Consider the following 18,384-nt stretch of genomic DNA (forward strand, 5'->3'; position numbering starts at 1 on the left):
TCTTCTGCTTCTTTCTTTTTTTTTTTTTTTGGTAACTGTTTTTCTTCTTTCTGCTTTCATTTACTTATTTTTTTTTAAAAAAGATTTTATTTATTTATTTGACAGAGAGAGAGACAATGAGAGGGAACACAAGTAGGAGGAGTGGGGGAGAGAGAAGCGTGGAGCCCAATTAGGGGCTCGATGCCACGACCCCGGGATCATGACCTGAGCCGAAGGCAGACGCTTAATCACTGAGCCACACAGGCACCCCTCTTTATGCTTTTAAAATTCTCTCTTTATCTCTTCTTTTTACCAGTTTAATTATTGTATGTCTTGGAGTAGACCTCCCTAGGTTGATTTTGTTGGGGACTCTGTGTGCCTTCTGGATCTGGATTTCTGTTTCCTTCCCCAGATTGGGGAAATTGTCAGCTATTCCTTATTCAAATAAATTTTCTGCCCCCTTTTCCCCTCTCTTCTCCTGGGATCCCTATAACTGAATTTTCTTATGCTTGCTGGCATCACTGAGTTCCCTAAGTCTGTTTTCATTTTTATATCTTTCCTTCTCTCCCTCACTCTCAGGCATGCTTGATTGCTTCCCATCATTCTGTCCTCCAGCTTGCTGATCTGTTCTTTTGTTTCCTCTAGTCTACTATTCATTCCATCTAGTGTCTTTTGAATTTAATTTGCTTTTTAAAGATTTATCCATTTATTTGACAGAGAAATGGCAAGAGCGGGAACACAAGCAGAGGGAGTGGGAGAGGGAGAAGCAGGCCTCCTGCTGAGCAGGGAGCCCAGTGATGTGGGGCTCAATCCCAGGACCCTGGGACCATGGCCTGAGCTGAAGGCAGATGCCCAATGACTAAGCCACCCAGGCACCCTGTGTTTTTAATTTTAGTTACTGAGTTTTTGTTTTGGTTTTTTTTTTTTTTTTTAATCTCCGATTGGTTCTTTTATGTTTTCCTGTCTCTGTTAAGGGTCTCGCTGAGGTCCTTCATTCTCTTCTCAAGTCCTCTGTACTTTAAAGTCTACATCAGGCATATTACTTATCTCTGTTTTGTTTCTGTCTCTTGCTGTGATTTTGTCCTGTTACTTCATTTGGAACATATTCCTCTGTGTCCTCATTTTGTCTAACTCTTTGTTTCTTTGTGTTAGGAAATTCAGGTACAGCTCCTTCTCTTGAGAGTAGTGACCTGTAGTGCCACGTCCCCTGTTCATCAGAATGTGCTCCAGGGGTGTCTCTTATGTATGTTATGTGTGCCTTGCTATTGTGGCTGAGCAGCTTTTGCCTTTAGTCCAGTCATCTGCAATGGCTCTCTGTCTAGTGTGGGCAGGGTTTGGACCTTGTACTGGATCATTGTAGTGGGCCAGTCTTGGGATGCTATGGGCTTAAGTTGAGTCAGACCAGGCATTTTCCAGATATAAGTAGCTCTGAATGCATAGGAGTGGGGTGCATGATGTTAGCAAGGTTTGCAGGGGTCAGCTGTGGAAGGAGACCTGGTGTTGCAGCCTGTCTAGCTGGGGTATGCCCACAGGTGTATGCATGAGTGGGGCATGCTGTTAGCAAGTGAAGTACTGAGTGTTGGTATCATACTGGCTCCTGCACATGTCAGTGTGTTTGTGCTAACGGAGGGAAATGGCACTAGCCAGCTCCTTTAGTACTGGGGGAATTTTCCAGTGATCCTTGCCTCTCCAGCACATGCTCTGAAATTAGTAAACAGATCTCCCTCCTTTATACTCTGGGTGTTTTTCAGAGTGCTGCCTCTGTGCTGTATCTCCATGGGGCTGTTTGTTGTGCTCTCTCTTTAAGGGTGGGGACTTGGTTTCCTCTTGCCCTCCCAGCTTTCCCATGAGCCTGCTGATACTTAAGTGTTCCAGGTTTTAAGCCCTGCTGTTGGTAAGCAGTTCTTGAAATTCAGCCCCTCTGGTTTCAAACCAAATGTTATTGGGATTTGTCTTCCCTGTGGGGTCTCCCTGGTGTGATAGTCTGTTTCTCTCCCTTCTCTGTGCCCACTGAGTTCTTCCTTCCTGTGGACAGTCCACGGGGCCTTTTAGTGTATCCATTTAGTCTTCCTACTCTCTTCAGTGTGGCCTCTTCTATGCATTTAGCTGTGGAGAGTTTGTTCTCTAAGTCTTTGGTTCCTTATCTGGGTTATTTACACCGATGCGGCTGTTATCTGGTTGTATCTATGGGGCGAGGTAAGTTTAGGGTTTACCTACTCCACCATCTTCCCTGGAAGTCCCATATCATTCCTTTTCAGTGAGAAGAACTCTCCTTCAGGACTTGATGTTATTTTTCTTTTACTCTCTACATACAAATGAGTTCTGTGAAACCCCAGATTTTAGGAAGAACATAGCATTCACAGTGCTTCTCTTCTTGGATAGCAGAAGCTGAAAAGGATAAGAGAGGGAGGGAGATCTTTCCCCCTTATCTTTCATACTGTGAACTTCATAGTGCTGAATTTTCTCTTTGTAATTAATTTCTTCTGCTTCTACACAGAAGAAGAGAAATCTGTTTTTTAAAAAGATTTTGTTTATTATATATATAGAGAGAGGGAGAGAGAGAGCACAAGCAGGGGGAGCAGTAGGCAGAGGAAGAAGCAAGTTCTCTGCCAAGCAAGGAGCCTGATGTGGGACTCAGTCCCAGGAATCTGGGATCGCGACCCGAGCCAAAGGCAAATGCTTAACTGATTGAGCTACCCAGGCATTGTAGGAGAAGGGAGATCTTTTTATTTTATTTATTTATTTATAAGTTTGTTGCATTTTTTTAAAAAGATTTTATTTATTTATTCAACAGAGAGAGATCACCAGTAGGCAGAGAGAGAGAGAGGAGGAAGCAGGCTCCCTGCGCAGCAGAGAGCCTGATGCAGGACTTGATCCTAGGACCCTGAGATCATGACCTGAGCCAAAGGCAGAGGCTTAGCCCACTGAGCCACCCAGGCACCCCTTTTTATTTTATTGTTTTATGACTAGAAAAGTGGAATTATTCTTTTCATAAAATTATATAAGTTTCTTGGTTACTGGGGACTAATTTTCTAATCAAACATAGCCTAGTTAAATGAAAATAGGTGAGTTTTGAGTTGAATTAATTTTAATCTTTTCACAAAGTTGGTATAGGATACATATGTGGGAGTGGAACTAGCCCTCTTACCCTCTCGGATTGTGATTGTCATTTTTTTCCTGTTTGGATGAGATGGAAGCTCAGAAATTCCTAAAATTGGAAGTGTCATGTCTATATATATGACCATGAGGAGATGGGAAATGTATCTGTAAAGAATGGTATCAGGGTGCCTGGGTGGCTCACATGGTTAAGCCTCTGCTTTCAGCTCAGGCCATGACCCCAGGGTCCTAAGATCAAGTCCCGCATCAGGCTCCCAGCTCGGCAAGGAGCCTGCTTCTCCCTCTCCCTCTGCTGCTCCCCCTGCTTATGCTCTCTCTTTGTCAAATGAATAAAAATCTTTAAAAAAAAAAAAAGAATGGTGTCATTTTATCTTGTTTTTATCTCTTTACTTTCAGGTAACTAGTTCTCCCAACTGTACAGATATGAGTAATGTTTGTCAACCAACAGAGTTCATCTCTCGGCACAACATTGAGGGAATCTTCACTTTTGTGGATCATCGCTGTGTGGCTACTGTTGGCTACCAACCACAGGTGAAGAGCTGGAGCTGTTAAATCATTGATACTGAAGCCTGTTTTCCCTTGGTTTTGTTGAGATTATTCAATCGTGTATTCCAGAAGAGCCAAAACATATCAGGCCTAGATCAGAAAAAGAAATGAACCTATTCTACCTGTAGCTTAATTTATTCTCAGGTTTCTACCAATGTCATTCATCCAGTCTAGAAAAATATGGCTGCTCTCACATGGGAACAGTGGGCGTGGATATGTATTTATTTTTTGTTGTTGATATTAATACAGATAATAATGCAGGAGAGTTCATTTTAATTAGTTGTAATGGTATGATCATCGTTAAATGATTTGTGTAATCACTTAGGTTAGGTACATAGTAACCCACAAAATACACAAGTTTGGCCCTGGTTATTATGATTTTATTGAGATTTCTCATTCAGCAGAGCAGGTAGCTATACCAGAGTTGAGCAATAAATCATTATAGAACCCTTCAAAACTGTATGACCAGGAGAGACTTCTGGCTATGGCTCTGTGAAGAAGTTGGCAAAAAAGAGGTCTTGAAAAAGAACAAAGTTGGAGGATTTACAGGACTTGATTAAACACCTGTTATAAAGCTTTTGTCATCAAGGTAGTGTAATATCTGTATAGGGATAGATATACAGATCAATAGAACAGAAGATAGTCTCTTTTCATATTTATGGTCAACTGACTTTCAACAAAAATGTCAGGACAATTCAGTGGAGAAAAGATTCTTTCCAACAATGGTGATGGAAAAGTTTTCCCCACACACAAAGGACGTAGACTCTTTCTTATACCACAGACAGAGATCAACTCAAAAACATAAATGGACAAGAGCTAAAGTTATAAAACTTACAGAAGAACATAGGAGATTATCTTTGTGATCTTGAGTTAGACAAAGTTTTCTTCTGTGACACCAGAAGCATGGTTCACAAAAGAAAAAACTCATAAGTTGGATTTCATGAGAATTAAAATTTACCCTCTTAACAGGACATCATTAAGAAAGTGAGAATATCATCCACAAATGGGGAAAAAATGTTGCAAATCATATACCTGAAAAAGGATTTGTAACCAGAATATACAAAAGAACTCTTACAACTGATTAAGATAAAATAAAAGATAAGATAAAAAGGGCACAAGATCTGAACAGATATTTCACCAAAGAAGAAACATGAATGGCATATAAAAAGATACTCATCATGGGGTGCCTGGCTGGCTCAGTTGATGGAACATGTGACCCTTGATCTTGGGGGTTGTAGGTTCAAACCCATGTTGGTTGTAGAGATTATTTAAAATCTTAAAAAAAAAAAAAAAAAGATGCTTGTCATCATCAGTCAGTAGGAAAGTGCAAATTAAAACCACAGTGAGATACTATTGTATGCCCACTAGAATGTGCACAGTGAGATACCACTATATGTCCACTATTATCAAAAAGTGTTGTAAGAATGGGGAGAAATTGTAACTGTTAGACATTGTTGGCAGACCTGTAAGATGGTATAGCCACTTCAGAAAAACATTTTGGAAAAATGAAAGAAGAGTTTTGTAAATTGTAAAAAGTTAAATGTATACATAATCCTATAATCTAGCACTTCTACGCCTAAGCATTTACTCAAGGGAAATGAAACCTTTGTTCACATAAAGATTTATATACAAGTGTTCGTAGTTGTATTATTCACAGTAACCCCAAAGTGGGAAAATTGGAAATGTCCATTAACTAGTGAATGGATACACAACTGTGAAATAGCCATGTTAGAATACTGCTGAGTAATAAAAGGAATATACTATTACTATGTGCAGCAACATAGATGAGCTCCAAAAATCTTAAGTTACATGTAAGAAATCAGACCCAGTAGACTACATATTATATGATTCCATATGACATTTCTAGAAAGACAACACTAAAGCAGAAGGGAGGTCACTGGTTGACTAGGAGGTTGGGAGCAGATGTTGACTACAAACAGGCAAAAGAGAACTTTGGGAGCAGTGGACATGTTCTGAAACTGGATTTGTGGTAATAATGTATAAATATAATGTATAAATATGTTAGAGGCCATCAAATTGTAGATTTAGAATGAGTGAATTTATGTGTACATTAGACCTCAAATGTGTAAAAATACAGCTAAAATATAATATTCTGAAAAACAAATGTTTTAGAGGCCATTTGCTTAGCAGATTCTATATTCTTTTGTTTCTGTCTTTTTTTCCTCTCCCCCCACACTTTCTATAAACCCTAGGCTAAACACAGGAGACATAAAATCTAAGTCGTTTGCTGATAGGCCAGGAAAGTTAGATAATCATAGAAGTGTCCATCTTACTCCTCTTTTTTCACTTCTAGGAACTCTTAGGAAAGAATATTGTAGAATTCTGTCATCCTGAAGACCAGCAACTTCTAAGAGATAGCTTTCAACAGGTAACTTTTCCCCATGGTTTGGATCTGAATAATATTTTAATCTAATACTTGTTATATTAATTCCTCAAACATTTATTGACCACTGATTGAGTACTGTGACAGGCATCATAATCTTATGTCCTTTAAAACAAAACCTGTATTTTTAAGGAACAGAAAAGGGCTAGTGTTTTGAAACTATGGATAATATCCAAGGTATTTTGGCTTTGGCTACTCAGCTGTCCTGTATCCAGCTAGCTGTATCCAAGAGACTCTTTAAAGTGCTTAAAATATTCTAGGCCTCACTGAACTGTGGGTGGTGGTAGGAATAACCATTTCATGGTTGTTGTTGTTTTTTTAAAAGATTTTTATTTATTTGACAGAGAGACATCGAGAGAGGGAACACAAGCAGGGGGAATGGGAGAGGGAGAATCAGGCTTCCCGCTGAGCAAGGAGCCTGACATAGGGCTGGATCCCAGGACCCTGGGATCATGACGTGAGCCGAAGGCAGACACTTAACAACTCAGCCACGCAGGCGCCTCTCATGGTTCTTTTATAGATCATTAAGAGTTAACGCTAAACGAATAAGATTTTTATTTATTAAATGTTGAATTTTAATCAGATTCTTGGGCTAGTAGCTCTTATCCATCAGCTCATTCAGCTTTAGTACTAGTCTTATCCCCAGTGGCTTTTCCAGAACTAATACCTTCACTGTGAAGCTCCATGAGTTTTCCTAGTTCAAACTTGGGCTTCTTCAGCATTTTTCCTTTTGTTACAAAGACATTGTGCAGTGGACAAACAGATTGGTAAGCTTTTTCTGTGTCTTTTCTGATGCTATCTGGAATCAGCTTATTGACCACTTCTTTCAAGTCATTTGTCTTCACCTCTCAGGTCATGATTTCCATCATCATTTTCCAAATTTGGCAGACCTGTTGATGTTGAGCATAGGAGGTCTTCTGAATCTGATTGTTGCCTTTTTTAGTAAAACCAACACAAAATAGGGGTGTCTGGGTGGGTGATTTATTTGGTTAAGCCCCTGACTCTTGATTACAGCTCAGGTTATAATCTCAGGGTTGTGAGATTGAGCCCCAGGTCAGGCTCCTCACTCAGCTGGGAGTCTCCTTGAGATTCTCTCTCTCCCTCTGCTGCTCCCCATCCCTGCCACCCTGCATGCATGCATGCATGCACTCTGTCTCTCAAATAAATAAATCTTTAAAAAAAATTCTGTTAAAACTAACACAAAATAGGCAAAGCAAGTAACCATTGGTAGTCTTAACATTACTATGAGTTTCAGTCATTGTTTGCCATTTTTTGACCATAGAGCACATTTTGTCACAGGTAAGATCCATGCCATAGAAATTATGCAGTTTTTGCCCTGAACATCCTCAGTAATTAGATTGAGTTTTCTAAGTGCAGCTTCATCATTCTGCAGATCAGCAAGGCTCACTTCAAAAACATGATCCTGAGGCCATCAGATGTGATTTTGGTTCATTGAATTCTCATGATTAGTGTTTTTCAAATATTTTCTTATATTGAACAAGTTGAACAAGTTGGTGCTTTCACATTGTGCCTTTTTTCTTAGAAAATGGATCAGTCACTTCTTGGCTTCCTTTTTGCTACCTTTTGTTGGGTGCTTGTTCTTGCTATCCTGCATGGCACTGCTCTGGAAGCCAAAAGGCAAGAGTTAGTAATTGTAAACTCTTTTTCTTTCTTTCTTTTTTTTTTAAATAAATCTTCCTAAGAAACTCAGAAAATAGTCAGCTTAAGTACAAGAAAGCAAAACCCTGGAGAGGAAATTACTGAAGACAGAAACAAAAAGAAAGGAGAAATTAACAAAAACTATTTCTACCATTGGCATAATCATACTTCATTCATGCTTCTAGTACAGTGTAAGACACCCATGGTGCATATATTTATATATATACACACACCTCCCCCTACAGGAGGCCAGATACAAGCCATCTGCTCAGGCACTCACTCAGAGGCAGAGACATTCCAATACACACAGGTTGCCCCTGCAGCTCGAGCTGGCTTTAGGCACCTAAGTATTCCCCGAGGGAGTGCTCCATTCCTGGAGTTCTTGTAATACCAGGTTGATGCGTGGCGTGGATGGGGAGCAAATCTCCTATTCCATCTCCCTGCTCCAAAAATCCATTTAATATATTGTCCTCAGATAGAGGACGTGTCATATATTAAACTGATAGGAACAGATACTGCACTTGATTTTAGCCAAAAGGCCAAAAATAAACTAACTCTGTTATTTTCAGGCCCCAGATTCTAAAAAGAAGTGGTGAATTTAATTTCAGTACAGGTTTGGCTTTAGGAAGCAGTTCTTTGTAGTAGACTGATTTCTCTTTGCGCCTCAGTAGTGTTCTTACACAATAGGTATAATAACAGTACTTAAATTCAGAGGGTTATTGGGAAGATTAAGATAATGCATTTAAAGCAAATAACCCAACATCTGGAGAAAATCAGATGATGGCAGTAAGATGTCTCTCTGTCTTCTAGAACTTCAGCATTACCAGTTCCATGCACTCAGCTGCAGCTTGCAGAAGAATCACATTTTGTGTTTGTGTAGGCTCAGAAAAACCGTTCTGAAAAACTATTCTGACTTCTGTTCAATCCATTCAGAACTAAGGACATGGACCTTCAGCAGTGGGAGAAGATACTGTACTGTGTATTTTAAATTCTTGAAATTCCTAACCTTACAATTTCTGGTCACAGAGTATCATTTTATCATTTCTAGAAAATGTTTATTGCAAAACAGCTTTAATGACTCCTGTATATTCTACATAATCTTGAGGTTATTATTTTGACATTAGTTGCTGCTATGATTTTAGGGTACTTAGATAAAGGTGCTTTTTAATGGAGGGTCTCCAACTACTTACTTAGCTGCTGATTTCCTGATTTTGGTATTTCTTAAGTCTAGTTGAATTTATATTTCTTTTTCAGTAATAAATTTAGTTATTTCCAACAAAGCTTGTTTTCCTTTTTTCTCCATTTTGGTTACTGCAGTGCTGTGTGTCACACCTGATTTGTGAGAAGTGTGTGTGTGTGTGTGTGTGTGTGTATAAAATGTGCCATTTTATTATTGCTAAGTGAAGTATATCCCATTTTCTTCTGTAATTCTCAGTCTGCTTTAATGTCAGCAGTTATTTCCACACTTAAATACAAAAGTGGTGGTGGGTATTATAGAGGGCACGGCTTGCATGGAGCACTGGGTGTGGTGAAAAAATAATGAATACTGTTTTTCTGAAAATAAATAAATTGGAAAAAAAATACAAATGTTACCACTTTTTGTTAAAAAAACAAACAAACAAACAAAAAACCTTATAAAGGCTAGGTATTTTGAAGCACTGGGCTTATACTTCACTGGAATAGATATATACCTTAGTAAGCAGGTTTCGAATCCAGTACTTAGTTATATACAAATGTAATTATATTCATTCTGTATATATTTCACAGTGAGCACATGTAAGAATTAAAGGCTATTTAGTATTGTTTAAATGTAAATGTTCATATCTCATATCTTTTTTATCATGTTAAATAAATGTTGATGTTCTTTTAAAAAAAATTTAAAAACAACGTAGCCCAGTGCTTGACATATAATAACTATAAAATGTTAGCTACTAATCCTTATTCATTGTTAGGGAGAGAGGTTCAAAAGATAATTTTCTGTTTCATAAGACTAGAAACTAAAATAATCTAAAATTACTTTATTTTAAAAAATAGAAACAAAACAAGGCTAAAGCTAACTTATTTTTATTTATAGAAACCTCCATGGCTGCTGTGAAAACAAATTCTCAAGGTTTGGGGGGAAAACCTAGGATTGAGGAGCAACATGTAAACTATTCAGTATCAAACTACAAATTTCTACAATAGACTGTAAAGCTAAAGCCACATTATCTTTAAGGGATTTTCCACAAGAAGTGGGGAAACAGTCTTTATTTTCCTGGAATAAAAATTGTAACTCCTGTTTGACTTTGACTAGCGTGGTCAGATAGCTGCTTGGGACTCTGGGAAGAAAAATAAGTATATCTCCTTATTATTTAGCACTTAGCTTTCATTCTACATGTTGTTTCATCAGTAACCTTGAAAGAGACTGAGACTTCAAGGACAGGATCACACAAATCTTAGGTTTGTAGAAATGGGAAATTAAAAAAAAAAATTCTAAAGAAAGTTTTTTGTGGGTTTCACTGATAGCATGAAAATTTTTTCAGGTGGTGAAATTAAAAGGCCAGGTGCTGTCTGTCATGTTCCGGTTCCGGTCTAAGAACCGAGAGTGGCTCTGGATGAGAACCAGCTCCTTTACTTTCCAGAACCCTTACTCAGATGAAATTGAGTACATCATCTGTACCAACACCAATGTGAAGTATGTACCATAAAGGCCTTTTCCAAGGTTGGGACATCTCGTGGGCCGAGTCTGCTTAGCTTTATTAAGCCTGTCTTCTACTTTTCTGCTTTACCTACCTTTGTGGTAGTAAGCCATTAGTTTGAAGTTCCTCATCTTCCAATTTACTATAGGATTTGGGATAGTTCATCCAGCTAGAATAAGAGTTTTAACAAATAGTACTTCAGAGAGTAAGTTCTGAGATGTGAATGGTGTGTGTTTCTATTTTATGCTTTTCAACCCTTTCTAGAAACGATATTGATTTAAATACCAGTTTATTGCTCTCTTCTGGTAGGATTTTCATCTAGAGCAGGTGTCTGCAGACTCTTTTTGTAAAAGGCCAGATAGTACTTATCCTAGCTTTGTGGGGCATATGATCTCTACTGAATTATCCAGCTGTGGTATTATAGCGTGAAAATAGTCCTAGCAAATGAAATGAACAAAGATGGCTATGTTCCAACAAACTTTTTATTTATGAAAACAGGTAGTAGACTGGATTTTGCTCATGGACCGTAGTTTACTGTAGACCATAGATACATCCATTCTTGTTAGTTTTTATTCCTTGATTCCTTTCTGTTTGAGATTTTCTTTCTCAACTTGGTGAAAACCAGTTTTTGCAATAGATTGCACATGCCATGAAGTACACCCATTTAAAGTGTACAATTTTTTAGTATGTCACAGAGTTGTACAGTCTAATCTCTCAGTACATGATCATTTCCCCTAAAAAATTCTGTACTCATTAACAGTCTTCCTCCCCATTCCCCAAGTCCTATATGACAACTAATCTAGTTTCTGTCTCTTTAAATTTGTGTGTTCTGGACATTTCATATGAATGGAATCATAGCAATACATAATTCCTTGTAACTGACCTCTTTTGCTTAGTATAATGTTCTAAGGGTCATCTGTGTTGTAGCATTTATCTGTACTTTTTTTAATTGCCAAATAATATTCCTTTGTACAGGGATACATTTTATCCATTCATTAGTTGATGGGCATTGGGTTATTTCTAGTTTTTGACTATGTAGAATGCAGCTATGAACATTTATGTACTAGTTTTATGTGGATATGTTTTTATTCTGTTGGATATACCTAGGAGTGGAATTGCTGGGTCACATGGTAACTTTGAGGAACTGCCAAACTATTTTCCAAAGCTTCAGTATCCTTTTACACTTCCATTAGCAGTGTAACGAGGGTTCCAGTTTCTCCATATTCTTACTTTTTTTAATATACAATCCCAGTAGATGTCATTTGTCAGGTTACTTCTTTTCCATTTAATCCATCTATATAGAATTGGCCCTGAACCTAGCTCTTGAAGATCTGCGTAGAAATTATTATCAAGTATAAATAATACCTGGTGACAACATTGATCTGTGTCCTCCTTCTCTTAGGACTTTAAGGTTCAATTCTTATCTCATTAGTATAGCAGAGTGGATTGAGTTAGAAATTGTATTTACTTAGGACTCAGGTATAAGGTTGTGGTCACTGTAGTTTCCTAGGGTTTCTTTTTGTTTTTGCATCTTTATGTTACAGAATAACTAGTATTGTGTCTCCATTTTGTTTAAATTTTGAAATTTTAAGTACTTTTAAGAACTTGTTTTGGGGGCACCTGGGTGGCTCAGTTGGTTAAGCAACTGCCTTTGTCTCAGGTTATGATCCTGGAGTCTCAAAATCGAGTCCTGCATCGGGCTTCCTGCTTGACAGGGAATCTGCTTCTCCCTCTGATCCTCCCCCATCTCATGCTCACGCTCTCTCATTCTCTCTCTCAAATAAATAAATCTTTAAAAAAAAAAAAAAGAACTTGTTTTTGGAAATAATGGTGTTCCCTATTTTTACATACTGTTTTCCCTACCAGTTTAATTCTTCAAATTTTTAAATAAACACTTTTTTCAGAAACTTGGAAAGTATGAAAAACTATGAAGAGAAGGAAAAAACTTTTCACTATCCAAAAAGAGTCTTTGTTAATATTTGTATATATACTGTCAGTTTTTTTACTTAGCTTTTAAAAAACCACAATATATACCAATTAGGTATCGAATACCTAAAAAAAATTAGAACCCAAACAGGGTAAACCCTTGTGCTACAGGACATAGTTTTTGTTTGTACCTTGTCGCCTATGGTATGAAATAGCTGCTGAATTGAAGTTACTTAAAGGATTAAACTTCAACAGGGAATTTATTAGTTATTGCCTCACTTATAAGTGAATCTTTACAGGTGTATGTGCAGTGTCAGATCCTTTTTTTCTTCTCTGCTCTGTCTGCTCTCCATTTTCTCAGGAACTCCAGCCAGGAACCAAGGCCTACACTGTCAAACACAATCCAGAGACCACAGCTAGGTCCCACAGCTAATTTATCCCTGGAGATGGGCTCAGGGCAGTTGGCATCCAGGTAAGAAATGGTAGAAGACTCATTAATGATCAGTGGTCCAGAGAGTGAGCATCTGCAGTTGCATTTGTTGGTTTAAGCCCTTTGCCCACATTTAAAAAAAAAAAATTCTGTCTCTCCTCACTGGCCTTTAATATATAGGCAGCAGCAACAGCAAACAGAACTGGATGTGGTATCAGCAAGAGATGGACTGGCTGGCTACAGTCATTCCCAGGTAAGTGGTGGTGTTGTCTTTGAAGAAGACTATGATCATTTCCTTAAGAAATGTCCCCCAGTGCCAGTTAGATTGTATGTGCATCTTTATGTGAATGTTAGGGTTATTGAATTGCCATGTTAAATCTTTCATGGTTATTTTTATCATTGTATTCCACACACTTCTGTTCAGCCTGTGACAACCACAGGGCCAGAACACAGCAAGCCCCTCGAGAAGACAGATGGTCTGTTTGCCCAGGATAGAGATCCAAGATTTTCCGAAATCTACTCCAACATCAATACAGGTATGTTTCTTCCTCATTGTCCTTTTAAATTCCCATTCCAATCACTTACTGATGTGCCTGCTGCTGCCTGACATCTTCCCACTTAATCATAATACCTTATGAGTAAATAGGAACTTGCTGAACTAATGTACTACAGCCCCTTGACTGGCCCTCCCACCACTCCTTTTGGTCCACAGATCAGAGTAAAGGCATCTCCTCCAGCACTGTCCCTGCCACCCAACAGCTATTCTCACAGGGCAACACATTCCCTCCTACCCCCCGGCCGGCAGAGAATTTCAGGTGAGCCCCTCATGTATGTGCTGCTTTATGGGGCAACTGAGGCATTCAGTTGCTAAATCCAAGTTTTATTCTTCCCTAGCTTTCTCTGGTTATTTTAGACAAAGCAGTAGAATTTGTAGGGCTTAAGATGAGGCAAGCTGCTTTTCTTCCTCCTATTTCTTTGCACCTGTCCTGTTGCTATGTTATAGGTTCCATCTTTGTGTGTCCTGATTGGTGTGTGACTGTCAGTTTTTCTCATCTTTTCCAAATTTTGTTATCAACTTTTCCTTAACCCCAGGGAAATAAAGGGGACCTAGTAATAGCAGTAGATTGTCCTGTGATTCCTAGATTTTGTAGTAAACACATCCTTTTAATCTTTTACTGCACTATTTGTTCACTCGTAGAAGTAGTGGTCTGGCCCCTCCTGTAACCATCATCCAGCCATCAGCTTCTGCAGGGCAGATGTTGGCCCAGATTTCCCGCCACTCCAATGCCCCACAGGGAGCAGCCCCAGCTTGGACTCCTAGCACCCGCCCAGGCTTCTCTGCTCAGGTAAAAGCATCTCCTCTGTCTAACCCCTGTGTACTAGTTTTTCTTTGGTTAGTTAGGCTTTTTTCCATATGTAAAATTATTGTCATCTATCTTAGATAACTTCTCCCCAACCCCCACCCCCTACCTTCCAATTTTTCTTTTTGTTGGAAGTAGCTAGATAATTAAAAATATAGATAATCCCCAAATCGCAGAGTCTGTGGTTTTCACATACTCACTTTTATTCAGAATTGCTCACACAGAACATGTTAAACAGATTTGATTTATAGATTTATTTAGGAGTCAGTTCTGAGTTTCCATTTTGTACTAGAAAGTAAAGGAATAAAGGAGAACATTAATTATAATTTATACACAGTGATGTCTATTTCTTTTTAAAAAGTGGTTAAAAGCCTCATATCATATATATTATATATGATAAGCTTAAAGCTAATATTCTTTCATATATTAATATATGCTTATATTGCACAGCAATATTTTCAGTAAGAAAGCCCAAACCAAAAAGCAGACTCCAAAATTGTTATATGCAGTATGATCTCAGTTGCATAAGAAATGTATAGGAAAATAAAAACTGGAAAAATTCTCACAACTCTCAGTGTATGAGATAGTTCTTTGCTCTTTTCACTTTGTCATACCTGCCTAAAAGTAGGGTCAAAGGAAATTGGCATTAATTAGAAGAAATACAGAGTAGGAAATAAGTGATGAGCTTGGCTCAAAAGAATCCAGTCATTGACAGAAGGTTGACTTATAGGAATGGCATGTGCAATAATGTTAATGTTCCATTTGTTCTCTATCCCTTCCTGTCTTTCAGCAGGTGGCTACTCAGGCTACAGCCAAGACTCGTTCTTCCCAGTTTGGTGTGGGCAACTTTCAGACTCCGTCCTCCTTCAGCTCCATGTCCCTTCCTGGTGCTTCTACTGCATCACCTGGTGCTGCTGCCTACCCTAGTCTCACCAGTCGTGGATCCAACTTTGGTAAGTTTCAGATGAGAAGGGAGGGTAAACTGGAAAATGACACCACTAAAGAGAAAGGATTTGGTAGTTAAAACCGTTTTCTTGGGTCCTGGGTGCAGTGACAGTCCATTTGAAATTTAAAATGTATCCACATGAGGAAGACTTTAGCCCATATGTAAAAGTATATAAGTTATATATTAAATAATGAGCAAATTTAATCTAAATGATCAAAGGACTCTTTTTGGAAAGGCTACTCAGAGAAGAATTAATTTGGGGCTGGGTTTTGAAGTAGAAGAGGCACTGATTAACAGAAGAGCAGAAAGTATCCGTGTGCTAGTTTGTCCTCGCCAGTGGAGTTAGTGGCTTAAGGTTGGTTGTCCTTTCTGTATTTCTAGCTCCTGAGACTGGACAGACTACAGGACAATTCCAGACACGGACAGCAGAGGGTGTAGGCGTCTGGCCACAGTGGCAGGGCCAGCAGCCTCATCATCGATCGAGTTCTAATGAACAACATGTCCAACAGCCATCAGCACAGCAACCTGGGCAGCCTGAGGTCTTCCAGGTGAGAGGGTGAAAAGACTTCAGAAAATCAGAAACTGGAGGAGAAAGGGTCAGGGAGCAGAAACAGAGTCCTCAGCAGGACTGAGGTATTTGGGAGTATGTGGGAGAAGCCAGATTGGGGATATATAGGGATAGATGTCATTAACTGGAACTTACTGTGTGATGTACACCGCACAGCCTTTAATCAGAAACCAGACCATTGTTAGTGATGTGAAGCACCATGCAAAGAAGTTAAAGGAAGTCACTCAGTCCCATTAAAGGAGAGCCACATTCGCACGGCACAGTAGCTTGGGTATAAACATACTGCTTGTACCTATAAAGGCCCATTTGTTTAAGTCCTGAGGGGACTGAAAGAACACATAAAGCAATCTTAGGACAAAAGAAGAGCTTGTTGAAAGAAGGCAAAACAGATTTTGGTGGAAAACAAATGGGGTAAGAGATACTCCATACATGTTCATAGGGGCAAGCAGGTTTTTCTCCTTTTGAAAATAATGGAAAACTAGAAAAGAGGGAAAATGTGGAACTGTAGGAGGAAGCCAGAGAAGGGACTAGGAACCAGTATTGTTATCTAAAGGAGTCAGAGCGTTCCTGAGAGTAGGGAAGGCTCAGGGAGTTCAGCCCCGCAGAAGCTCTGTCGGGTCAGGGGTGATGCTTTAGGGGAATGTTGGGAAGAAGCTTGATAAATGTAAGGGATTAAGGTTGTGACTAGATTTGCTCTGTTTCTCTTACCAGGAGATGCTGTCCATGCTGGGAGACCAGAGCAACAGCTACAACAATGAAGAATTTCCTGACCTAACTATGTTTCCCTCCTTTTCAGAATAGAACTATTGGGGTGAGGATAAGGGGTGGGGGAGAAAAATCACTGTTTGTTTTTAAAAAGCAAATCTTTCTGTAAAGAGAATAAAAGTCCCTCTCCTTTCCCTTCCCTCACCCCTAATGTGTATCCCCTGCCCCTTCTGGTCTTTCCTTGACCTGCCTCTGAGATAACATTTATAGAAGAAATGGGGTGAATCCTGAAGGCTTTGGGGATCCTTCGAAAAACTGAGGCTGGGTGAAGTTAAGAATGCCTTTCCTTATGTCTCCTGACCAGAGATTTGTGCAGAAATGATTGTGCTAGGGTCAAGAGGCAGGTTAGAGAACCTGACATCCACTATTTGCCTTGGATACTGTGGCTTGTTTTTGGAAAGAAATTCTGAGTAAGGTGGGGGAAAGGAGGAATGTCCTCATATTTGAGGACGATGAAGCATGGTAGGTATATATGGGGCTTCAGGAAGTCAGTATAGACTCTTTCTGCTGCCTGGTGAGTGATGAAGTGAGAGAGGGAGAAAAAGAGGGGGAGAGAGAGAGAAAAAGAGTGTGTGTGTGTGTGTGTATGTGTGTGTGTGTTTGTGCATGTATGTGCACACATAAGTTTCTCTGTTTGTTTCTCCCTATTAGGGAGTTATGCAAAATTTGTCCCAGATTTTATCTTTGTTTTTCTGTGTATTCTTCAAAGAGTCCTAAGGAGTTAAATCTCCTAGGTATTATCCACTTAGTATTGCAGCCAAAGAGTATTTAAATAAATGTCTTTGCTGCACTTATATCTATGCCCAGCCAGTATGCAACTGTAAGCAAATATATAAAGTTTTCTGTTGATATGGTTGGTCTCTCATCGAACATACTTAGTGATAAAGCTGGGTCATTCCTACTTTTGGTGCTCTCACCTTATATGGAAGATCGGCAAACATTACAGGTGTTTAGGGTGGGAAGATAAACCCCTTTCAAAAAACCCCATACTTGGCCATACTTGCTGCATTTTTCTGTCAGAATCACATATGATGTGTGTTCTGTAGAGGTTATTTCTGCATGGAAACTCAACTTCTTGGATTAGCAGTCCCAGTGATACCTTCACTGCTGGAGTTCAAACCAAATACCAAGCCTTCTTGCAAAGTAGCCTCTTTCATCCCATTCTCAATTCAGTCTGGCTAGAAACTGAGACTTAAGTCTTTTCTGGATGTATATACGTTCTTCCTTTTTGCTCCCTCCAATCTTAAGATTGGATTTTGCTTTATCATTAAATCCATGGGATAGATGGGGCCTGGACTCCCATTCTGACAGGGTCACTGAGTTAACTATAGCCATATAAAATGCAGATACCAGTTATTATTCTCATTCTTTACCTTCCTCAGGTAACAGTCATGTGTATCAGCCTTTTTTTTTTTTTTTTTTTTTTTTGATTGGCTCAGGCCAGTATCTTAAGTGCAAGACTGAATTAAATAAGAAGACATATTAAACATAGCCATAGGAGACTGAGGAGCACAGATGGCCTTAGAGAGGCTAAGAAAGCATCATTACTGGGTTTTTCTCCCTTTTGTCTCCAGTCTGGTGCCAGGTAGTGGAGTTGAAAAGGAGACAGTTTATTTTTTTATTCTATGTGCACACATACCATATACATGTATATTTATATCACAATTTAAGAAACCAAAAAGTTGAGTTTCCAATGGAATCCTTGTTTTTTAATAATTGACTGTTTTTAAATGTGATCAGGACTATGATATTGTACAGTTATTATAGGGCTTTTGGGGAAGGAGAGGGGAGGGAGAAGATGCTCTGGGGGTTTTGTTTCTGCTTTTCCTTCAGGGTTTTATTTTTTGATTGTTTTGTTTTTTTCTTGTTGGCCATTTCTGTACTGCTGGCATCTGTGCTGAGCTTTACAGTGGCGAAAATAATGACATGTAGCAAAGATTTTAAAACAAAATATTTTTTCCTTTTGTAAACTTTCTTGTGTCGTGTGATATTGATTGCGGCTTTA

General features: G+C 38.9%; 1 protein-coding gene and 1 non-coding gene across 7 annotated transcripts in view; one reads left to right on the forward strand and one right to left on the reverse strand.

Moving 5' to 3' along the window:
- Positions 1-18,349, forward strand: part of ARNT (aryl hydrocarbon receptor nuclear translocator) — a 69,858-nt gene extending 51,509 nt beyond the window's left edge. For 3 of the 6 annotated variants that reach the window (XM_044239103.1, XM_044239106.1, XM_044239107.1), the window contains 11 exons: positions 3,493-3,627; positions 5,957-6,031; positions 10,228-10,379; positions 12,671-12,781; positions 12,920-12,992; positions 13,164-13,275; positions 13,452-13,554; positions 13,938-14,085; positions 14,891-15,053; positions 15,428-15,594; positions 16,326-18,349. In XM_044239103.1, coding sequence (XP_044095038.1) covers positions 3,493-3,627; positions 5,957-6,031; positions 10,228-10,379; positions 12,671-12,781; positions 12,920-12,992; positions 13,164-13,275; positions 13,452-13,554; positions 13,938-14,085; positions 14,891-15,053; positions 15,428-15,594; positions 16,326-16,415 — 1,329 coding nt within the window. In that variant the 3' untranslated portion in view covers positions 16,416-18,349. The remainder of the gene's footprint in view (positions 1-3,492; positions 3,628-5,956; positions 6,032-10,227; positions 10,380-12,670; positions 12,782-12,919; positions 12,993-13,163; positions 13,276-13,451; positions 13,555-13,937; positions 14,086-14,890; positions 15,054-15,427; positions 15,595-16,325) is intronic. The other 3 variants (XM_044239108.1, XM_044239104.1, XM_044239105.1) reach the window with 2 other exon arrangements.
- On the reverse strand, positions 8,063-8,256 carry LOC122901365. Its single transcript, XR_006383462.1, has one exon. It is a non-coding gene; the product is annotated as a U2 spliceosomal RNA (small nuclear RNA).
- Positions 18,350-18,384: the final 35 nt, after the last annotated feature.

This window comes from Neovison vison, chromosome 2 (assembly GCF_020171115.1).
Source record: "Neovison vison isolate M4711 chromosome 2, ASM_NN_V1, whole genome shotgun sequence".
NCBI classification, from domain to species: domain Eukaryota; kingdom Metazoa; phylum Chordata; class Mammalia; order Carnivora; family Mustelidae; genus Neogale; species Neogale vison.